Source organism: Lactuca sativa, chromosome 2 (assembly GCF_002870075.4).
Source record: "Lactuca sativa cultivar Salinas chromosome 2, Lsat_Salinas_v11, whole genome shotgun sequence".
NCBI classification, from domain to species: Eukaryota; Viridiplantae; Streptophyta; class Magnoliopsida; order Asterales; family Asteraceae; genus Lactuca; species Lactuca sativa.
In genome coordinates this window covers 121,972,982-121,991,181 of record NC_056624.2, presented here as the reverse complement: position 1 = coordinate 121,991,181, position 18,200 = coordinate 121,972,982, and the positions used below count along the sequence as shown (strand labels likewise).

The following is an 18,200-nucleotide window of genomic DNA, read 5'->3' as shown; positions in this document are numbered from 1 at the left end:
TCCCTATACCGTCCAAACCTTGTTCCTTGTGAGATTGAAGTGTTTTGGTGTGCTTTCTTGAAGATTTTGAGAGAAGGGAGAGTAGATCAAGAAGAGAAGAAGGAGGCCATACATCTTGGTGTTATCTCAGTGATTTCCTTGAGGTATAACTCAGTTTCCCTCTGTTTTCATGCTTTTAGTCCCTTTAAAGCTCCATTAAAGTCCTTCTTGAGCCAATTCCAAGCTTGAGTATGAATTAGGGTTGGTAATAAGTTGACTAACCTTTAGATCTAGGCATGATTGAGGTCCAGGAACTCGAATCTATTGCCATTATGGAGCCATATTGCATGAAAGCCCTACATCTACTCTTTTAGTGCATTTTGAGCCCTAAAACCTTCATTGGTGTTTATTTACATGTAAAGTTGGAAACTTTACATGTTAATCAAGCCCTAAGAACCCATATCTATGTATGGCATGAGCTGGATTCAAGCAAAATCGATTATATAATATTTGCATGTGAAAGACTCGGATAGATTCGTTCGTCGGACTCGGCGAGTCGATTCGCGAGTCCCCGAGTTTTCCCCCTTTTCGTGTTTGTTGAGTGGAGTAGTGAGTCATGGGGTGTGACTTAGTGAGTCGGAAGATAGACTCACCCATGAAGGAACACGATGAGTCAATGCCATGACTCGTCGAGTCCAAGGCAATCTTGTTGCCTCAAGAACAGACTCGGCGAGTTGTTCATACAACTCGGCGAGTCTTAGCATAGAATGTTCTTCGGAAGAAGATGAACTCGATGAGTTGTTCATACAACTCGGCGAGTAGGATGAAGGACTATTGGACTTTGGTTTAGAAGAAAAACTCGTCGAGTCAATGCCTAACTCGACGAGTAGAGACGAGATTATGGTCAAACGAATGGACAGGGACTCGGCGAGTTGGCAAGCCAACTCGACGAGTCGGGTCAACTGGAAGTTGACTTTGACTTTGACTCTTGGTTTGGTTAAGGGTAAATGGTCATTTTACCCTGAGGTCAGTTAGCAGTATTTGACTGAGTGTTTTGTGGGGATTATAGCCGGAGGATTTCCGGGGCAGCAGCAGCAGAAGACAGTCAGTTCCCACGCAGATCAGCAACTACTTTGAGGTGAGTTACCTTCCAGTAGCGGTGGGTCTTCAGCCACCATGCCGACCCACCAGTAGGAGTTGTATGTTAGATGATTATCTTTGTGATATCATCTAGGTTTGCTACTACCTGATATGTTTATATGCTGGCATGATATGTTACATGTGATAGTGGTATTAGTAGGGGAATAGTTCCCAAGTTCGGTCGTTAGGACCGAAGGGTAGATCGGACACCCTAGATATGTCTGATAATATGTTATGATATGTATATGCGATATTAGCAGTAGGGGGTGAAATAGTCCCCGAGGATCGGTTGTTAGGACCGATGGGTAGTCAGCACCCCAGAATGGCTTGACACGGGTAGGTCGGCACCCCAGAATGGCCGTACCGGGTAGATCGGGCACCCCAGAATCGCCCGGCAGTATGTATGATATGTGATTGTATGGTATGAGGTATGATGGGGGAACTCACTAAGCTTCGTGCTTACAGTTTTCAGTTTTGGTTTCAGGTACCTCTTTCTCGAAGGGAAAGGAGCTGGCGCGATAGTGGCACATCACACATGCCTTGTATTCCGCACTATGAGATCTTCCTGGGGATTTGTACTCTGACATTATTATGTTTTATTAAAATGTTTTCCAGATATGCGATATCTTTTATGAAATGATATGATCGGTGAACCTTTTATTTCTAGTGTTTTGCTAAGTATATGTTTTAAAAATAAAATTTTTGGTTCGTATTTTTGGGACGTTACAACTTGGTATCAGAGCCCTGGTTTGAGAGATTCGGACACACCTTCGGGGGTGTCTGAACTCAAATCGGGGGATTAAAAGATTTTAAAGAAGAAAATACTTTCTAAAAAGCTAAGTAAAGAGTTTTAAGAAGGAACGAAGTGTGTGATGTGCGCGACCGGCCGAGCTCAAGTAAGTATTCCCCAAAGTACCCGTACAAGCTTATGTTATGTTTATCAGTTTCAATAGAACAGCATGCTAGAATAGGACTAAGGATCTAGGAGTGATACCTTATGTGCCTGCTTTATGTGCTTCAGTGTATAAAAATTGCATGCTAGAATTGAGTAGACGGCAGTAGGATAGCTTGTTTAGGTTATGCCTGATAGTATGAGTTTAGCATTGTATGCTAGTCAGTTTCTCTTTATGAGGACGGATTTGCTTGAGATTGTTTCTTGTTGTCTGAATGATGCTTGCTTTGTGCTTCGTGGGACTCTAAGTGATGGGAGTTAGACATTAGGTGAATACATCACGTCACACGTGATCAAGGTTGAATAATCTTAGAGTGCTGGACTTGGCCCTATTGCGCAGCTCTTGTCTGAGTCTAACCGTTGTAGAGCCGAGTCTATTACTCGAAGGATTATCTGAGCCTCACCACATGTGATGGTATTCAGGTGATGGCTAACTAGCATTGCAAAGAGGCCTTCAGCAACTGAGGACCGGGTAGGGTGGAATTAGAGATTTTTGTAAGACGAGAGACTCACGAAAAGCTTGAACCTCGCAGTGAGCGTTGTATTTTCATCGGCTATCCTAAAAAATCCTTTGGATATCTCTTCTACATACCAAGTGACAATATTTTCTTTGTTGCGAGAAGAGGGGTTTTCCGGGAGAGTGAACTCATATGCCAAGAGGACAGTAGGAGGCAAATTGATCTTGAAGAGCTTTAAGAGTTAAGTGATGAAGGAACCTCAAACACTAGCACTTAACCCGAGGAGGAAACACTAGAACGGTATTTTCAAATGTTTTTTTGTATTAATTTTTAAACCTTATGCTATAGTTGCTTCAGTTTTCTTATTTGCTCAAACATTTTTAGGCATCAAGTGTTGAATACAGTATTTGTTTATATAGGGCTCTTTTTTGTCTGAAGCATGATATGCCTCCTTCTGTTTTTGTGATACCATCTCGTTCTCAACGTCAAAATGAGATGATTGTTGCGCTTGATGACCTAGCTTCTACGAATTACTTCTTTGTACATGTAATTAACTTCATAGGCTTACACTAGCTTAGTTCGTGGATGGGTGGTATTTTTGAAGAGATTCGTAACATCCCAAATGTTATAATACTTTTGATGACCTTGCTTCTACAAATTTAATCTTTAAACATGGAGTAAATGTAACAACTTACACTAACTTTGGTTGTGGATGGGGTGGTATTCTTGAAGAGGTCGGGCAACATCCCAAAATATATGTCGAACATCATACAATCCAGATTATAAGAATTTCAAAGCATGCTGGTGGGCAAAAATTAAATTTAATAAGTCATAGTTTATTAAACAGAAACTAATAGAAAAATGAAGTAAATTAATTTTTTATTTATTTAAAATGATTTTAAGGTGAATAGTGAAGTAATAAATTAGAACAATATTTTCAAATCTTTTGAATTTAAAAATACAGGGGAAAATCTATTACTTACTATTTTTTGGTCATTTTGAAAATAAATAGAAGATATAGGGCTTAATGCAAACATAGGTTAAATGTTAGAATCAAAAGTGGAAATTAGGGAGCACGTTATTTTCTTTTCTTATGAGCATCGATTAAATGTTAAAAAAAGAAAAGAGGACGTTGGTTTACATGTGTGTGTGTGTGGTTGGCGTGTTCGGCACGGAGCATTTGGGGGTGTTTGACACCTTCTAGTTTTTACTTTTTCACAAAACGCTCCAATATATATATATATATATATATATATATATATATATATATATATATATATATATATATATATATAATCAATTGTCCTTTTATGTAAATTTTACATATTTCAAAAGCTTCCAGCTACGTTTATCAAACACTCATATAACAAATAATTAGTACAACTTTCAGCTATCAGGTACCAGGTACCAAGCTACCAGCTACCACCTACGCGCTACTCCCTACCCGCTACAAGCTGGCAGATAACAACTATTTTATCAAACACGTCGTATGTGTACAATCTGGAAAGAAATGGAGAACTTGAAGGTCTCTTTGTATTATGTTGAGTGCGAACCGAAGCGGGAAAAAGAAACGAAGCACATAAATCATTTATGGGGTGCATGATTTCTCACATTTGGTAACCCAAAATTTATATTGTTATTAAATTTTATAGATTCTTCAGGTAATAAGAAAACCATAGCAAGTTGATTTTTCAAATATATTCAATTAAATGGGTAAATTGGAATTGAAATCTTGGATTGCTATTTGTAATGGGCTTAGAAATATGATGGCATGCCAAAAACATGAATATCTTGAAGGGGACAGATTTGAGTGTTACAAACCTTTATTCAAATTGGAACGGAATTGTGAATTCCCTCACATAATGGAAAAAAGAATTGGCTAGATAAAACTTTAATGATAACATGGAATTGGTATGTAAATGTCAGAAGAATTGTGGAAACAAATCTACAGCCGTATTGATGCAAATGGGTCAATTCTAAGTAATTTACAAAGAAGGGACAAAAGCTTAACAAGTTGAATTAATGACATTGTTCGGTTAAAATTGGATTGGTGTTGCGTTCTCCTTTTTCATATACTTGCTGCCTTTTTTTAATATAATTATTTTTTACATTAAAAAATAGTTTAAATGCAAGAAATAACATCATGCTTTTATTCTAAGCATTCGGTAAAGACTGTGAACATAGGAAGATTAACTTGTTACTTGATATTATTTTGTCCACAATATTCAAGAAAAGTGTTCGTTAGGCAAAGGAAGAGTTTGGATTTCGATATGACCATCCAATGGGTGGCCTAACAATCAGGTGTAGAGAGCATATATTCTTTGATTTTGCAAGTCGTCTAGGAGCATTTTGAATTCAAGTTATGTCATTCTATTTGATTACATGTTTTTGTAAAACACTAATCACAAACTTTTTTGCAACATGCATGCGAGACTGGCTTACTTGTCCATATTGTATAAAACATAAATTTTCACTTGTTTGGAGTACCCTATATATTATTTGTGTAACGCCCCGTTCCTAAGAGTACTTAATTGTGAGTCCCCGGGATTTAAGATGAAGGGTATTGTGGTCCTTTTGTGGGAAAAATGGAAAAGGAGGGCCAAATATGAAATTTGGGACACGCTGAGTACTCCCAGCGTAAGTGTGTAAATGGACGCGAGTGCAAGGTTGAGTACGCCCAGCGTACTCTCAGAGTTCTAAAACCCTAAAATTAGGGTCAGCCACTATATAAGGAACATGTTGGTTCATACCCTAGCCTCCATAAGCTCTCTTAACCTCAGAAATCCTGGATAGCCGTTCCACCTCCATTTTTGGGTGTGTTTGGCCTTGGAAATCTTATTTTGGCAAAGGAGAGGCTAGAAGAAGGAAGAGGAAGTTGTCAAAGAAGGAGTTGAGTGGTTGGAGCTCATAGATCTGGAAATGTATCATCCTTTGGAGCCTATTTGAGGTATAAAGCTTCTTGCTTGTCATGTATATTGCATAGATCTAAGTGTTGTGAAGTTTTGAAATCCTTCTTGTCCCAAAAGTCCTCATCTTGATACATGTTTTGAGTTAGTCAAGATTATCTATCCTTTCAGACCTTTGGAGAGGTCTTGAGTGAGAAAAATGAGGTCCCAAGGGCTGTGGTTGTTCCATGTGTGAGATATCTAGGTCTTAATGGATTAAGACCTTGGATTAAGAGCTTTATGGACATCCCAAGTGATAAAGTTTGAGACTTTGTGAATCTTAGGCATATTTGGCCTAAGGATCTGAAGTTTGGGCTTAAGAGCTTAAGCCATTAAGAAGTTATGTGGACTCAATGAGTAGCGAAGTTATGCCCCGCGTAACATAGGAGTACGCCCCGCGTAGCGGGTCAGTGCCCCGATCCCCATTTGCGAATCAGCGTGTACGCCCAGCGTACTCCCTCTATTGGGTTTTTCATTTTTGGGCCATAGGGATTGGGCTATTATTGGGCTGTGACTGGACATTATGGATAGAGTATTGTGGACCCATCAGTTGTATTGGACCATGGGTCTAGGCCCATTTGGTGAGGTGGGCCCAATTTAGTAAATTGGGCCGATAGTGGGCTTTGCTTCAGACTTTTGGACTTTGGGCCATTAGTGGGCTTGAGAGCTTATCCAGTGTTAGGCCGGAATGAGTTAAGGGTAAATTGGTCAATTTATCCTTGGAAGGGTATTGTGCTTAGCCTAATGATTATTTGTGCTATGTTGGCTAGTTCGGGATTTTCAGTGAGTCGGTGAATCGAGGATCTGCTTCTTCGGTTCAGAGTTTTGGCAGTGGCAAGGTGAGTTATCCTCACTATATCAACAGGGTCTAAGGCACCAAGGCCAGCCCTTTATCGGATTGAGATCCGGGTATTTGTTGTTATGTTATTGCTTTGATATGGTTGCATCCTGGTAGCTAGGATGGTATATGTTAGAGACCTGGTTGAGGTCAGTATCCTATTATGTAGGATGATGCTATGCTAGTGACCAGTTAGGTCGATATCCTGGTTAGGATGATGATATGTTATGTGATCTGTTAGATCGGCTTGTTGACTATGAATTGTTATATGATTGTATGTTATGTGCACATGGTTGTTGGACTGGGGTTGGGTTGAGGCGAGTCCTGCTTTGTGCTGTAGGCCAAGATACCCAGGGCGGACCGGTTTTCCTGAAGGCCCAGCGAGCGGTCCGGATATGCTGTAGGCCCCAAGAGGGCGGACCAGATGTGCCGAGGCTCGGAGAGTGGACCAGGCCGACTGAAGGCCCGGTGCGGGCGGACCAGTCATATTGTAGACTCAGAGAGTGGACCAGGTGGATTGAAGGCCCGGAGTGGGCGGACCAATCACACTGAAGACTCGATGTATATCGCTAGACTCGAAGGGTGGACCAGGTGGACTGTTGGCCGGTGTGGCGGACCAGTCACATAGTAGACCCGAAGTGCATGGCAGTTCTGTGATCGGATATGATATGGCATGTTATGCATGTATGGTATATGTGGTTGGTATTTTGGGGATATCTCACTAAGCTTTCGGGCTTACAGTTGTGGTTTAATGTCTTTCAGGTTCTTCAGGAGACCGTGGCAAGGCGAAGGCGTGATCGTACCGCTCCTCATGATTATGTTTTATGATGTGATTCTGGGAAGACTCTGGTAATAATTGTATTGAAAACCTTTCTGTAATAATATTAAGAAAATGGGTTGTTTTTACAAAAGTTTAAATTTGTTGGAATTTTTCGGTCGTTACAATTTGATGATATATTACTTGAATGAGAAACAAAACTCATTGTCAATATTTTTTTTCTATCAAAAAAGAAGTATCTGCTAAATTTAAAAAAAAATACTACGAATATAGGCATATATATTATACTTTTTTTGTTGGGTTGTTAGCTAAGCTAATAACAACATATGCTTACACATGAGGAACCATAATCAAATATCAATGTTTTTTTATTGTCCCGTACGTAAAGGTCATAGTGCATAGTCGTGATTGAACATAATACATCTGTGGATTTTATACGATTCTTAGTTAATGCCATACTCAACAAATTCACTTATTAATTAGTTATGATAAGGAAATTGCAACGGTTCCACACCATGACTCATTGGCTTTAATTTACATGATCTTTGGGTGTATAAGTAATCAAAAGAACATTAAACATTGCGATAACTCTCTTCATATATCTAATCACCTACATGGGCATCTTTGAGGGTGTGCGAGGTGGGCGACCGCACAGGGCCACGCGAGCAAGGAGCGATAGAAGCTAGTATTTTGTAATGAATAACAAGAGTCTAGTACTATAGGGGAATCCAACGTCGTGGAGGGGCCCCATTTTTTTACATAGGATTCATAATAGTAGACTACTAATCCAGGTTCGGAAACAAAATTGATTCAAGGGTATAGTCACCGGCAGAAAGTCAAATCACCCTCTGATTCTCGCCGATCTAAGTCGGAAGTCCTTAAGACATTACTCATTCTCTTGAACCCGCTAATTAAGTTGTTGAGGGTGTGTGTGTTTGATTGTTGATTAACTTATTCTTTCAAAATCAGTGCTGATCGGGTGGCCTCCGGTTTAATGTTGATGGTTTTCGTATTTTTGGAACGGAGCCGATCGGTCACGTGGGTCCTACGCCTCGCGTACGAAAACAAAGGAGGTTCTGCGTCTTGTAAGACATAGAAGCAATAAGCATGGATAGTATTCCGGGTGCGATCATACCAGCACTAATGCACTGGATCTATCAGAACTCCGCAGTTAAGATTACTCAATTTCATATTATTGATTAATTGATTGTTTCAGTTTCAAAAATTAGAATCAATTTTTTGAGAAATCTGATGCTTACTTGTTGTGCTTCAAAATTAGAATCGACCTACTTATATTGTTTATTGTGTGTTTGATTGTTTCAATTTCAATTGATGACTTCTTTTTAAAACAATCTTTGAACAATAAAATAAATATGAAAGAATTCTGATTTTTAGCTTCCAAAAACTTGAAGGAATTTGATGACAAAGATATTAACTTGTGTTGTATCCCTCTTGAAGTTGCACTTAAATCTGGTGAACAATCCGATGTTGACGTCAATGAACTTAATCTGGAGTTATATCTGGTTGACGAGTTCTTACCAAGCGGTGAAACCACTAACCCACCGATGTTTTAAAATATATGGAAAAGTCAGTTGTTTTCCTAATTCATATAGAGTTTTGCTAAATATTTTATTAACTGTTGCGTCTGTAGAAACAAACTTCTCAAAATTGAAGTTGTTAAATTTCTACTTACGGTCAACAATTTCAAAAAGAAAAAAAAAACCTTAATCACTTGGAAATGATAGATTTTGAGAACAATATATTTGGTACATATGGAAAACAATATTTTGGAGAGTATTTATTATGACAAGTCGGTGAGCAACTTCGATTCTAAGAGTGCTATCAGAGCATTGCGATTAATGTAACTATGTTAGATTATATTGTATGTTATCGTTCCTTTTTTTTCTAATAATTATCGACTTATCATAGTATTAACGAATTTTGTTTATGTATTAACAAATTATGTTTACGCGCCAAATTTTATTTTCTCCACAGGCCCTCAAAATCAACCGAACGCCCCTGATCGTCAGGTTCCTTTTTTATAGGATCGATGGAACTGTTTCCGTGTGGGACCCAATTCATCTTGTAATGCATCAACGTTTCGCCAACATATATTTTAATTTTGTTATAAAGAACAAAAGCATGTGAGAGTTAACGGTTGATATATCACCATCACAAGGTCATGGACCCAAGTGCTACATGTTGTTCACCAATTATATTTTTGATGATAAGTCTGTACAACTTGATAAATACCGCACCATTTATAGAGTTAAAATTCCAGAATTCATAACATTAATTACTAATTCATATTAAGAAATAAACGGTTTCCCAGTTAACTTCATTAGTTTCGTTGACCTTAAATGTCAAATGGAAGAAAGATTAGTTGGTATTAGTTCGGTTTACCACTACAAGCAACTATCTTTGATAACACCATTTCACTCACAAAAGTCATATTTCCAAAATAATCAATGATGAAATTAGTTTCTCATTCATACACTAAACAGATTATAGTGAACTCAAAACGGTTCCTTGATCCGATTTCATACAAGTGGGAAAATTGTTTCGATTTAGTTACAAATGATAAAAAAAAACCTAGTGGTTAGTTGGTTGTAAGAATGCTGTATAGAAGCCATAATGCGCCCAACTGAGAAGCAATATCACTGAATGTATATTCACTGCATGGAATAGTGAGGCCGCCCATTTGATGAACATATCCAAATTCTTTTTCTGCCTGATCTAGTAATTCTTGAAAAGCAGGTTCACTTAACAACCATACAGGAACCACATATCACTTCTTCTCTTGCTCACCAACATAGATTGCTAAATAGCCTTTTGGGATGTCCATAGATTTGGTTGTGCTGCTTCCATTGGATAATGATCTTCGGAGAATTTGTTTTGCTTGAATGATCCGAGGAAAAAGGATGGCCATTTTTAAGGAGGGTGTGTCTGTTCACTTCAAAAGCCTGATTGAGGAAGGAAACTCTCAAAGCACGTCTTCTAGGTGAAAAGGTACGAATGATTTCAGAGGAAGTCATGGTTGTGTGACTCATATGGAATGGTATTTATATACAGAGATACAAGGAGATCTTGATTGAGGATGGTGACATACGGATGAAGAAAAGGCAACCTCACATGGCTTTGTCTTCCAACCTGTAAGACAGATCCAATGTCTAACTCTTGTATTAATGATAAGGCCACATATGTTTCAAGAAAACCTCAGAGATCTTAGCCACGATTTCATGCTTGTTGGGAGGCATTGCCACATTCATCTTAATATTACATGGGACCACGGTGCTTCTACCGTTCTTCATACCCAACTAAGTTTAGAATACTGGTGATACAAGTTATCTTCTTTGTTAAATTTTGTTTCTATTTACAAGTACATGAGTAAGCCATATTATTGCTTGTGACTGTGTGGTTGTTCAATTCAAGATGATCATACTTTTCATTATACAAGTGAAAAGACACGGCACATGATCTTGTCTTCCAGTCGCAATGTCCCCATCTGTCATTTAATTTCTTTTTTATCACTTATTGTACATTTGAAGATCCAATAAACCTTTATATATTGCATATGATAGGTAAAGCACCAGCATAATTTCCTCTCAAACTCCTCCTGTACATCTTTCACTTAGAGAATACTCCCAAATTCTTTTGTCCCTCCGTGATAAACCTTCAGAAAAAAGGGTATTCGTATGCCTCGGATCATTCAAGCAAGACAGATACTAAAGCGGTTTTTGTCAAATGGAACCCGCACAACAGAAACGGATCTACTGAAAGGATATTTTGCAGTTTATGTTGGAGAGCGAGAAAATAAGCGTTTTGTGATTCCTGTGACATTGTTAAGCCAGCCTTCATTTCAGGACTTATTACGTGAGACGGAGGAAGAGTTTGGATATAACCATCCAATGGGCGACCTAACAATCCGGTGTTGTGAGCAGACATTCTATGATCTTGCAAGTGGCCTAGGAGCATTTTGAAGTCAACTGACATCCTTCAGTTTGCTAACACTTTTTTTTGTAAAGCACGGATCACATACCATTTTGCAACATGCGAGACTGAGTCACTTGTCCCAGTTGTATAAAATATGAATTTTGACTTGTTTGGAATACCATGGATATTATTTCACGATATAGGTTTACACTTGAAGGAGAAACAAAATTCATTGTCAATATTTAAGAAAAAACCGAAGTGTTTGCTCAATTTCAACAAAGAAGTATCAATATAGCTAGGAATATCACCAATGTGCGAAACTAAAATCAAACATCAAGGTGTTTTTCATTTTCCTGTTGGTAACGATCAAAATGCATAATACGGATTAAACATACTATTTCTACGGGTGTTCTATGATTCTCAGTTTATGTCATTATGCGACAATTTTGCATATTAATTAGTTGTGATAAGAAAAATTGCATAGATTTATCGTAAGACTCATTGGCTTTAATTTACGCGATCCAATGGTGTGTAAGTAATTACAAGAAAAGTTAAAAACTTTTATAACTTTATTCGTATATCCAATCACTAGTTCGTTGTTCATACGTAGGAGAAGTTTACAAGTAAGGCCTAATTGGGTTTTGTAATGCATCAATGATAACTTATATTTTAATTTTGTTAAGGAACAAAAGCATGTGGGGGTAGTAGTTGGTAATATATCACTATCACAAGGTGTTGGACCCAAATGCTACACATCGATCACCACTCATTTTTGAGAGAGAGAGAGAGAGAGAGAGAGAGAGAGAGAGAGAGAGAGAGAGAGAGAGAGAGAGAGAGAGAGAGAGAGAGAGAGAGTAACATTATCAAGTGATATTACAAAATATTTTGTTTCCTAGTTAACTTCATCAGCTTTCGTTCACTTTAAAGGTCAACCAGAAGAAAGATTATATAGTATATTAGTTGGATTTACCACAAAGAGCTACTATTTTTGTTAACTTTGTATGCTTTATGCACTTGTACAAGACAAGCCAAGATATAACCTTAAACACAGTACACAATTTCATTCCCAAACAAAAGAATCATATTTATAAAATAGTCGACAAAAAATTTGTTTCTCTTTGTTTATATTCTCTAATAGTTAATAATATTTTAATTGTTGAGTATGTAATGATTTTGTTTGCCTTGTAGTCTAGTTAGTGGAAAGAAAGTTCGAATAGCAAATTGGTACATCGGAAGAAAAAAGGGAAAATAGTAGGAGACAAAAATGTTTTTTTTTTTTTTTTTTTTTTTTTAATTTTAGAAATTGGGTGTTTTTAAGATGTTAGTCGTTAATACTTAGCTTATTGATTTAGTGGTGTTTTAAATGTCTCAAACTCTTAAAAAATTCGTTTCGTGGTGTGTTAACTTTTAGATTAAGCTATTTAAACGTCGTATTGTTAAATGTTTAATTGTTAATTACTCAATTTATTAGGCTTCTCTTGAGAGGGATTTGGATTGGTTATTTGATATTAATTTTCGAACCATTTGCTATCATTGCTTCGATTTTTTTATTTGCTCAAATATTTTTAGGCACTAAATGTTGAATATAGTATTTGTTTATATAGGGCTCTTTTTTGTTTGAAGCATGATTTGCCTCCACTTGTTGTCCTGATACCATCTCGTTCTCAACATCAAAATGAGATAAATTTTACGCTTGATGACCTAGCTTCTACGAATTATTTCTTTGAGCATGTAGTGAACTTCATAGGCTTACACTAGCTTAGGTCGTATATGGGTGGTATTCTTGAAGAGATTTGGTAACATCCCAAATTTTATAATATCTTTGATGACCTAGCTTCTATGAATTTGATCTGTAAACATGGAGTGAACGTCATAGCTTACACTAACTTAGATCATGGATGGGTGGTTTTCTTGAAGAGACTGGGAAACATCCCAAATTTCATATCGAACAACAGACGATCAAGTATATAAGAATTTTAGGGCATGCTGGTGGGCAAAAATAGAATTTAATAGCCCAAAAGTTTTTTAAACGGAAACTAATAGAATAATGAAGTAAATTAATTGTTTATATATTTAAAATGAGATGTGTGTTGAATAGTTAGGTCACAAGTTAGAAGTGTATTTTGAAATATTTCGAATTTGAAAATAGAGGGAAAAATCTGCTACTAATTATTGTTTGGTCATTTTGAAAATAAATAGAGGATGAAAGGCTTAATGCAAACATAGGTTAGATGTTGGTATCAAATGTGGAAATTGGAGAGCACCTTATTTTCTTTTGTGTGAGATCGAATGTTAACAAAATAAAAGAAAACGCTTGTTTGCATTTGTATGCATGGTTGGTGTGTTTGGCACAGAGCGTTTGGGAGTGTTTGAGAGCTTGTATCTTTTGAAAAAACGTTCCAATTTAAACAAAAAACTTCGTTTAGCAATACGAGTATTTATTTTTGACTTTAAACAAAATGCTCGAAATCTACAAGTTAATCGATGTTGCATTTAACAAAATGGGACTGAGCTTTTTTAAATCAATTTACACAACTGTCTACATATATATATATATATATATATATATATATATATATATATATATATATATATATATATATATATATATATATATAAACAATTGTCATTTTATGTAATTTTACATACTTCAAAAGTTTCTAGCTACTTTTTTCAAACACTCATATAACAAATAAATGTTATAGCTTTCAACTTTCAGCTACCGGATAACAAGTATTTTTGTCAAGCACACCCTACGTCTGCAATCTGGAAAGAAAGGGATACCTTCAAGGTTTCTTTGTATTATGTTGAGTGCGAATCGAACCAGAGAAATGGGAAAAAGAAAAGGAGAACATAAATCATATAACAAATGAGTGATTTCTCACATTTGGTAACCCAAAATTCCAGTTGTTCTTCAGTTTGTTAGATTCTTGAGGAAATAACCAAATTATAGTAAGTTCATTTTTCAAATATATTTGAATAAATTTTGAAATTGGATTTGGACTCATGTATTACAATTTTCAATGAGCTTAGAAATATGATTGCATGGCAAAAACTTGAATATCATGAATGCGACTAATTTGAGTATTACTAACCTTTATTCAAATTAGAATTGAAACGTAAATTCAAACACGTAATGGAAAAGGGAATGGGCTAGGTAAAACTTTGATGATAACGTGGAATTGGTATGAAAAGGTTAGAAGAATTGTGGAAACAAATCTACAAGTGTATTGATGCAAATGGGACAATTCTAAGTAATTTACAAAGAAGGGACAAAAGCTTAACAAGTTGAAAGAATGAAATTGTTAGGTTAAAATTGGATTGGTGTTGTATTCTGCTTCTTTCTCATCTACTTGCTGACTTTGTTTTTTTTTTAACATAATTATTTTTGACATTAAAAAAGTTTTTTTTTTTTTTTGAAATAGAGACGTTAAAAAAGTTTAAATGCAAGAAATGGCAACATACTTTTATTCTAAGCATTTGCTAAAAACTTTGAATAAGGGAAGATTAACTTGTTATTTGAGATTATTTAGACCTCGATGTTCATGAACTGTGCTCGTTAGGCGGAGGAAGAGTTTGGATTTCGATATGACAATCCAATGGGTGGCCTAAAATCCGTTGTAGTGAGAAGACATTGTTTGATCTTCAAAGTCGCCTGGGAGCATTTTGAAGTCGAGTTACATCATTCTGCTTGCTTACACATTTTTGTAAAGCATTGATCGACCTTTTTACAACATGCATGCGAGATTATGTCACTTGTCCTTGTTGTATAAAACATGAATTTTCACTTGTTTGGAGTACCCCATATATTATTTGACGATATAAGCTTATACTTGAATGAGAAACAAAATTCATTGTCAACATTTTTTTTCTTTCAAAAAAGAAGTGTCTGCTCAATTAAAAAAAAATTGTGAATATATATACGTATACTATACTTTTTTTGTTCGGTTGTTGGCTAATCTAATAACATGTGCTTACACCTGATATGAGGAACCAAAATCAAATATCAATGTTTTTTCATTGTCTTGTACGTAACGGTCATAGTGCATAATCATGATTGACCATAATACTTTTATGGATATTCTAATTTAATGATGTATGCAACAGTTTCAGATATTAATGGGTTGTGATAAGGAAATTGCATAGTTGTAAAAACATGACTCATTGACTCTAATTTACATGATATATGGGTGTATAAGTAATCAAAAGAATACTTAAACATTGATATAACGCTATTCATATATCTAATCACCAGGTTCTTCTTTCATACGATGAAATTGTTTTCAACCGGGACCCAATTCGTCGTGTAATGCATCAATGTTTAGCCAACTTATATATTAATTTGCTTAAAGAACAAAAGCATGTGAGATTTAATGTTTTATATATCACCATCACAAGGTCATTGACCCAAGTGCTACATATTGTTTACGAATTATATTTTTGATGATAAGTCTGAACTTGATAAATACCACAATGTTTATAGAGTTAAAATTCCAACATACATAACATTAATTACCAATTCATATTACGAAATATTTGGTTTCCCTTAGTTTCATTCACCTAAAATGTCAAATGGAAGAAAGATTAGTTGGTATTAGTTCGGTTTACCACTAGAAGCAACTATCTTTGTTAAAACTCTGTTTCTTTCCGAAAATTCATATTTACAAAATAATCAACGGTGAATTAGTTTCTCATTCATACACTAAACAAATTATAGTGAACTCCAAACTGTTCCTTAATCCGATTTCATACAAGTGGAAAAATTGTCTCGATTTAGTTACAAATGATAAAAAAACCTAGTGGTTAGTTGGTTGTAAGAATGCTGTATAGAACTCATAATGCGCCCAACTGAGAAGCAACATCACTGAATGTATATTCACTGCATGGAATTGTGAGGCCGCCCATTTGATGAACATACCCAAATTCTTGTTCTGCCTGATCTAGTAATTCTTGAAAAGCAGGTTCGCTTAACAACCATACAGGAACCACATATCGCTTCTTTTCTTGCTCACCAACATAGATTGCTAAATAGCCTTTCGGGATGTCCGTAGATTTTGTAGTGCCGCTTCCATTGGATAATGATCTCCGCAGAATTTGTTTTACTTGAATGATCCGAGGGAAAAGGATGGCCATTTTTAAGGAGCGGGTGTCTGTTCACTTCAAAAGCCTGATTGAGGAAGGAAACTCTTGAAGCACGTCTTTAGGGTGAAAGGGTGCGAGGGATTTCAGAAGATGTTGTGATTGTGTGATTCATATGGAATGGTCTTTATATACAGAGATACAACTAAGCAGATCTTGATTGAGGAAGGTGACATACGGTGGAAGAAATGGCAACCTCACAACATGGCTTTGTCTTCCAACCTGTAAGACAGATCCAATGTCTAATTCATGTATTTATGAGAGGGCCACATATGTTTCATGAAAACCCCAGAGATCTTAGCCACAATTTCGCGCTTGTTGGGAGGCATTGCCACATTCATCTTAATATTACATGGGACCATGGTGCTTCTTCCGTTTTTCATACCCACCTAAGCTTAGAATACTGGTGATACAAGTTATCTTCTTTGTTAAATTTCGTTTCTTTTTAAAAGTAAATGATTAAGCCATATTATTGTTTGTGACTTTGTGGTTGTGCAATTCAAGATGATACTTTTAATAACACAAGTGAAAAGACAGCGGCACATGATCTTGTCTTCCGGTCGCAATGCCCCATCTGTCATTTAATTTCCTTTTTATCAATTATGGTACATTTGAAGCTCCAATAAACCTTTATATATAGCGTATGATAAGCAAAGCACCAGCATAATTTCCTCTGCAAACTCCTCCTGTACATCTTTCACTTAGAGAATACTCACAAATTCTTTTGTCCCTCCGTGATAAACCTTCAGAAAAATGGGTATTCATATGCCTCGGATCATTCAAGCAAGACAGATACTAAAACGGTCTTTGTCAAATGGAACCCGCACAACAGAAACGGATCTACCGAAAGGATATTTTGCAGTTTATGTTGGAGAGCAAGAAAAGAAGCGTTTTGTGATTCCTGTGTCATTGTTAAGCCAGCCTTCATTTCAGGACTTATTACGTGAGACGGAGGAAGAGTTTGGATATGACCATCCAATGGGCGGCCTAACAATCCGGTGTAGTGAGCAGACATTCTATGATCTTGCAAGTGGCCTGGGAGCATTTTGAAGTCAACTGACATCATTCTGTTTGATAACACTTTTTTGTAAAGCACGGATCACATACCGTTTTGCAACATGCGAGACTGAGTCACTTGTCCCAGTTGTATAAAATATGAATTTTGACTTGTTTGGAACACCATGTATATTTTTTGACGATATAGGTTTACACTTGAAGGAGAAATAAAATTCATTGTCAATATTTAAGAAAAAACCGAAGTGTCTGCTCAATTTCAAAAAAGAAGTATCAATATAGCTAGGAATATCACCGATGTGCGAAACTAAAATCAAACATCAAGGTGTGTTTCATTTTCCTGTTGGTAACGATCAAAATGCATAATACGGATTAAACATACTATTTCTACGGGTGTTCTATGATTCTCACTTTATGTCATTATGCAACAATTTTGCATATTAATTAGTTGTGGTAAGAAAAATTGCATAGATTTATCATAGGACTCATTGGCTTTAATTTACGCGATCCTATGGTGTGTAAGTAATTACAAGAATAGTTAAAAACTGTTATAACTCTATTCGTATATCCAATCACTAGTTCGTTGTTAATACGAAGGAGTAGTTTTCAAGTAAGGCATGATAACTTATATTTTAATTTTGTTAAGGAACAAAAGCATGTGGGGGTAGTAATTGGTAATATATCACTATCACAAGGTCTTGGACCCAAATGCTACACATTGATCACCACTCATTTTTGTGAGAGAGAGAGAGAGAGAGAGAGAGAGAGAGAGAGAGAGAGAGAGAGAGTGTCTGTGTGTCAGAGAGAGAGAGAGAGAGAGAGAGAGAGAGAGAGAGAGAGAGAGAGAGAGAGAGAGAGAGAGAGAGCTCGTAATATTATCAACTGATATTACAAAATATTTGGTTTCCTAGTTAACTTCATCAGCTTTCGTTCACTTTAAAGGTCAACGGGAAGAAAGATTAGATAGTATATTACTTAGATTTACCACAAAGAGCTACCATTTTTGTTGACTTTGTATGTTTTA

The 18,200-nt window shown here is 36.3% G+C and overlaps 1 protein-coding gene across 1 annotated transcript; it reads left to right on the top strand.

The window, feature by feature from the left end:
- The first annotated feature begins 16,815 nt into the window (after positions 1–16,815).
- LOC111887899 (auxin-responsive protein SAUR21) lies at positions 16,816–17,786 on the top strand. Its single transcript, XM_023884040.3, has one exon. It carries the CDS (start codon positions 16,916–16,918, stop codon positions 17,210–17,212), a length of 297 nt encoding a protein of 98 aa, XP_023739808.1. The 5' UTR covers positions 16,816–16,915; the 3' UTR covers positions 17,213–17,786.
- Positions 17,787–18,200: the final 414 nt, after the last annotated feature.

Excerpts from the sequence above, each read along its gene's own strand:
- LOC111887899 (XM_023884040.3), top strand. The coding sequence starts at position 16,916 with ATGGGTATTCATATGCCTCGGATCATTCAAGCAAGACAGATACTAAAA.